The sequence below is a fragment of the Malurus melanocephalus genome, unplaced genomic scaffold (genome assembly GCF_030028575.1).
Source record: "Malurus melanocephalus ecotype Western Australia unplaced genomic scaffold, MMel_1.1 scaffold_722, whole genome shotgun sequence".
Lineage (NCBI taxonomy): Eukaryota > Metazoa > Chordata > Aves > Passeriformes > Maluridae > Malurus > Malurus melanocephalus.
The window spans coordinates 86,998-93,091 of record NW_026623954.1 but is presented as its reverse complement, the minus strand read 5'-3'; the positions used below and the strand labels follow the sequence as shown (position 1 = coordinate 93,091).

The following is a 6,094-nucleotide window of genomic DNA, read 5'->3' as shown; positions in this document are numbered from 1 at the left end:
TGTCCCCAGGACTGTCCCCAGCAATCCACAGCATTGAACGTGCAGAGCAGAGCCAATTCTTTGGTGCTGCTCCCCCTCCGCCCATACCCCACAGGCACCAATCCCTTCCCGAGGGATCCCCAGTGTCCCCAGGGCCCGGTGGCATCCTCGGGGACACTCCTGTCCCCCAGCAGAACCAGCTGCCACCATCTGAGCCTCGCCAGCCGAGTCTCCTGAGCTTCATCAGCAAAATCCCCCTGGCCTCCATCCCCCCGTGCTTTCTCCTGTTCAAACAGGAATGAAAACCCTCCCAGGGTGGGGATGGGTCCCAAACTGGTGACAGTGACATCGGGGTACCCCCAGACAGCTCTCCCTGCCCTACCTGCTCCCKCCAGCCCAGTACTTTTCCAGCTATGGATGCCATATGCTCCGTCCCCATCCCATCAAATCCCAGCTCCCAGTCGCCTTTGAGCCCGAGCCAGCGGCCCCGAGTCCACCTGTCTTGAACTAATTCTGTTTGGGGACGCGGTGTTCGGCGGCTTTTCCACAGATCCCGACCACCACAACCACGAAACAATGCCAGGGCCAGGCTCCCACAGCACCACCCCAACCTGCCAGCCCCGCATTTCCCCCAATTTTGCTAAAATCCAAAYGAATCTCCCATTTTCTGGCTGAAAAATTCAGCACAAAGCGGGAAGGAAGCGCTGGTTTTTTTTTTGTTCACAGCTCCAAAAACCTCCCCCTTTCATCTCCATGTGGCCACTTCAAAGCCCCCAGCCAGGGAAATATTTGCCTCCCTTGGCTGGGCCCGGGCCCGTGGGTGGAGGGAAGAATTTGGTGTTGAATGTTGCAGCCCTGCGAGCTCGGGACATGTCCCGGCGTCAGGAGGCGGCCGGGAGAGCGGCCAGCCCGTGCCATGGGAACTCGGGGAGGAGCTGGGCAGGGTTTTTTGGGGTCAGAGCCATGGAGGTGTTTGGGGGAAGGGTTCTGTCCTTTTTCCAATCCCTGCCCAGCTCATTGTGGCACATTTTTTACCTCGGTTTCACTCCCAGCTTTCTGCAGGGCTAAAAATTAGGGGAAATTGCACAGTTTTGGTTTTGGATGGTGGGTTTGACCCAGGGACAAACCAGCCCAGAGTCACAGCCCCCTGCACGGTGCCAGCTGCTCCCTTTTYCCTTGTGGGATTCACCTCCAGCCTCACCCCAACCCTCCCTCGGCGACAGAAAAAGCTGGAAATAGAAATTCCCTCGAGGAACACGACCCCAGCCAGATGCTGAATCAGCTCAGGGTGGCACAGAGGGAGGAAAAAAAACCTGTGAAGAATCRGGCTGGCTGGGCAGCATTCCCCTGCTGGGATGGGGATGCTGCTGGCACCCCTTTGGCAGCTCCTGGATGCCCTTCCCAGCCCGGTGCCTGCAGGTGAGCAGCTGCCGAGCTGACTCAGGGCTCYGGGTGCTATTCCTGGCTCGCCACTGACTCATTACCTCGGGCAAATCGCATCCCTTTTCCATTTCATTTCAGCCACTCGGATGGGAAATCGCTTCCCAGAGCTCCAGAGCGAGGAGGGCACACGGAGCCCGAGCCTTGGCACGAATATTCCAAACTCTCCTCCCCCGGGGTGGAAGGATGGAGCCAGAGCTGGGAGAGGAGAGGGATGAGGCTCCCAAGGAGGGAGGGAGGGAGGGATGTGAGCTGCATCCATCTGGGACCAGCTTTAGTCCAGCCTACGGGGAATGCATCAGCTTTGTTGTGACGCTGCCTTTTTGGGTGTTAAAAAGGGGATTTCGCTCGGTTTTTCCCAACAAATTCCTCACCTGAAGAGAGGCAGGGTAGAAAGGAGGGAAAGGCAGCCGAGGATTTCTGAGGAAGAAGAGGGATTTGGATGGAGAGTGTCACCAGCACCCTGCTGCTCTCTGCTCGGGGTGCTCCGAGCTCACCCATCCCAATGTCCTTCCCACCCCAATTCCTTGGGAATTGGGACACAAACGGAATGGGAGAATCCAGAGGAGCAAAGCCGCTCTCTGAGAAAACCCCCAGGTCCCAAACCCCCGCAGAGGGCACAGAACATCGRGGTCTCACCCAGCCAGGGGGTCTGCGGGGGGAAAGAGCCGGCGAGACTCGGCGGCGGCTCCAGGAATTCTGGTTATTCCGGGCTGGAACGGGGAAATTGCTGAGGGAACAGCAGGAACAGCATCCCCAGCACCCACCCTGCGGCGCAGGGAGCATCGGCACCATCTGCTAGGTGAATCAGCCTGCAGACAACTCGCTGGCAGCTCCGCCGAGAGGCCCCCCCAAGCCGGAGGTGAGATGGAACACGTGCTCCCGGCACCTCCCGGCGGCCCCCCCGCCACGCACCTGGGGCTCCCGGCCCCAAAACGCCACAGGAGAGAGCCTGGATCTGCTCTTCTCCCACCTCAGGATGCACAGAGTGGGGTGGAAGAGGTTCTGGAAGCTTGGGGAGATCCCAACCTGCGGCTGTGCAGCTCGAGGGGAAGGGTGAAGCAGGAGGAGGAGAGGCAGCACGTTCCTGAAGGGAGCTGGAGGATGGAAGTGGAAGCTGGGGGATATTTGGGCCAGCTCTTCCTGCAAATCCTCGGCGTGGAGATGCCCCAGGAGCCACAAGAGACCCTTCAGATGAGCCCAAACGCCTCAAACCAGATCCAACCCTGCGCTCGGGGCTCTGAATTCAAGGAGATGGCATTTCCAGGTGGATAAAACATGGAATTTCAGGGGAAAACACGCAGGCAGGGCTGGAACTGCGGGACATGTGTGACACAGGTACCAGGAAGGGACAAGGACTCACCTGTGCCCGGACCAGCGACTCGAAGCTGGGTTTGAAGTAATCGATGCGGCTGCTGTAGAATTTGGGCATCTCCTCCAGGAGCTGCTTGTTCTTGGCTTCAAAGTCCTCCTTCACCGGGCGCAGCTCCTCACGGGCCTGTGGAGGGAGTGAGGGATGGAGTCACATCCYGGGGAAAAGGATTGTCCTGGGGAGGGGCCACCAGGACAGTGGGGTGCTGTGCTTTGATGGGAGGACGAGCGGCGACCGGCCTGGTGGAACCCATGGGACCATCAGTGGAACCTGCTGGGATCCATAGGACCATCAATGAACTCTGGTGGGACCCATGGGATCATCAATGGAACCTTCTGGGATCCATGGGATCATCAGTGGAATATCATGGGACCCATATGACCATCAATGGAACCTCAGGGGACCCATGGGACCATCAATAGAACCCACTGGGACACACGGGATCATCAATGGAACCTCAGGGGACCCATGGGATCATCAATGGAACCTTGTGGGACCCATGGGACCATCAATGGAACATCAGGGGACCCACGGGATCATCAATGGAACCTCAGGGGACCCATAGGAGCATCAATGGAACCTCACAGGACCTATGGGACCATCAATGGAACCTGCTGGAACCCATAGGACTATCAATGGACTCTGCTGGGACTCATGGGAGCATCAATGGAACCTCATGGGACCTGTGGGATCATCAATAGAACCCGCTGGGACACACAGGACCATCAATGGAACCTCATGGGACACACGGGATCATCAATGGAACCTGGTGGGACCCATGGGACCATCAATGGAATATCATGGGACTGAAGTGACCATCCAAGAGAATTTCATGATACTCAAGTGCCCATCCAATGGAATCTGGTGGGACCCACGTGACCAATGAGTGGATGCTGATTGGCCAATCCAATGGACCCTGGCAGGACCCGAACTCTGCCCCTGGAAAGCCACAGCACACCCAGAGAGCTGTGAACCTTCTCCCTTTTGGAAAAAACCTGGAAAAAACCCAGAGTTTGGTCCCTGACCACATCCCCATCCCCTCACCCTGCGATTCCCGGGAACGTCCCAGAATTCTGTCCCCACCGCCACCGTGACCTTCAGCTCAGTGCACCCAACTGGCTGCTCTAGAGCCAGCGTGGGGAGAAAGGGAAATGTCTCTGGGCTGSTGTGGAAAAGGGCAGGAGGGGGTGGGCTGTGAAATATCAGAGCGGTTCCAGTCGGTCACTTAATCCCGGTGTTATTCCGACGGGAGGGGGGTGAGGGACAGCCCAGCCCGGGGCGGCGCCAGCCCTGGGGACAGGGACAGGGACAGCGTGCCAGAGGCATGGCATGGACTGGGCTCCAGGCTGGAAAAGCTTGGAATTGTCCCAGGAAAGGAGCAAATCCATCACTCACCATAAAAACGGGAGCGTTGAAACTCCCGGGATGGAGTTCAAGGGGAAAAATTCCATCCTGGGATGGAATTTATGGGGGAAACTCCCGGGATGAAGTTTATGGGGAAAAATTCCCAGGATGGAGTTTATGGGGGAAAATTCCCAGGATGGAGTTTATGGGGGAAATTCCTGGGATTGAATTCATGGGGAAAAATTGAATTCATGGGGGGAAACTCCCAGGATGGAGCTCATGGGGAAAATTCCCAGGATGGAATTCAAGTGGGAAAATCCTGGGATGGAGTTCATGGGGAAAAATCCTCAGATGGAGTTTATAGGGGAAACTATCGGGATGGAATTCATAGGGAAAATTCCTGGGATGAAATTCAAGGGCGAATCTCCCAGGATGGAGTTCATGAGGAAAACTCCTAAAATGGAGTTCATGGGAAAAAAATCCTGGGATGAAATTCCTGGGGAAAACTACCGAGATGGAGTTTATGGGGAAAACTCCTGGGATGGAGTTCATGGGGAAAAATCCTGGGATGGAATTCAAGGGGGAAAATTCCTGGGATAGAGTTAATGGGGGAAACTCTCGGGATTGAGTTCACAGGGGGCAGAAAACCTGGAGCAAATAAAGATGTAAATTTACAGCTCAATAATTAAATACTTGGATGAGATGAGGCCATTTCCCATCAAATCCAGAGCCTTTGGATACCCCAGGTTTGGGATTGCTCAAGGCTCCCTCCCACAGGTGTTTAACTCAATGCTTGGCTAAGATTTTATTTTTTTGGGAGGGCGGTGGAATTAGATCAAAAGTTCATTAAGGGGAAAAAAAATAAATGAAATATCTAAACCCTGCTTAATCACCAGGACAAAAGAATTCCCATTTTTCCAGCCCCAGCTTTAGTCGCCGAGGCTGAGCAAAATAAGCTGCTTACTGTTAAACCAGAGGTGTCTTTTGTTCAGGCTGTTCTTTAACATAAAACTTCATTTTTTTGGGGGGGGGGAATTCATCAGAAAAACACATTTTCTTTGACTCTGAGAATGAATTGTTCCTGGGAGGATCAAGCCACGTGCTGCCGGAGCGACAGATTTAGGGGAAAAAAATGATTGGATTAAAAAAAAAAAACAAAAAAAAAACAACAAACCCAACAAACTCATCACGATTTCACTAAAATTCGGGAAGACAGCAAAAAAGAACCTGGCAAAACTTCCTGTTAACCAATTACGGCGATTTTCCAAGGCGAATTTTTTTTTTTTTGGGAACAGGTGGCAAACATAAAGCTGGGAAATGCTCTGATCTGTTCCCTTCCCCATCCAGCTGCTCGCTCAGACATCGAGGTCGTGGGGAATCCTCTGTGCTCCGACCTCGGCGCTGCCTCCGAGCACCCTGGAACTCTGATTCCAAACATTTCCAAAATGTTCCATTTTGCCTTGGAAAAGCAGCTCCTTCCCTCGGCTGAGAGCTCAAAAACGTTTTTTTTGTGCTGTCAAAAATGTGATTTTTACACAGATGAAAGACATCCTCCCAAAATGTTCTGTTCACGGTGTGCATTTTGGGTAAAAGGGAAAATATTTTCCCGATTTTTCCTGATTTTTCCTGACTTTTCCCGATTTTTCCCGGGATTTTGGCTCTGCCTCCATACCTGGTGCAGCTTGGCCAGCACAGGACCAGTCCTCTCTTTTTCCTCATATTTTTCCACCTTGGATTGCAGCCGTTTGTAATCCTGGAGCGTCTGCTCCCGGCGTTTCACTGCCATGTTCAGGCTCGGGAAGACACTGCTGAACCTGGAAAAAAATGGAAAAAAGTGGAAAAAAGTGGGAAAAAAAGGATGGGAAAGGTTTGGAGTGGGATATTTTGGGTGGAGGAAGCATCCAAAGAAATCCTTGAGCATCCTGGCCTAACAAAAAGTTCCCTGCCCGTGAGATTTTC

General features: G+C 53.7%; 1 protein-coding gene across 1 annotated transcript in view; it reads right to left on the bottom strand.

Moving 5' to 3' along the window:
• Positions 1 to 6,094, bottom strand: part of BIN3 (bridging integrator 3) — a 29,378-nt gene that overhangs the window by 3,301 nt on the left and 19,983 nt on the right. Inside the window, exons 6-7 of the mRNA XM_057384587.1 lie at positions 5,808 to 5,949; positions 2,783 to 2,917 (exon numbers count right to left, since the gene is read on the bottom strand). Coding sequence (XP_057240570.1) covers positions 2,783 to 2,917; positions 5,808 to 5,949 — 277 coding nt within the window. The remainder of the gene's footprint in view (positions 1 to 2,782; positions 2,918 to 5,807; positions 5,950 to 6,094) is intronic.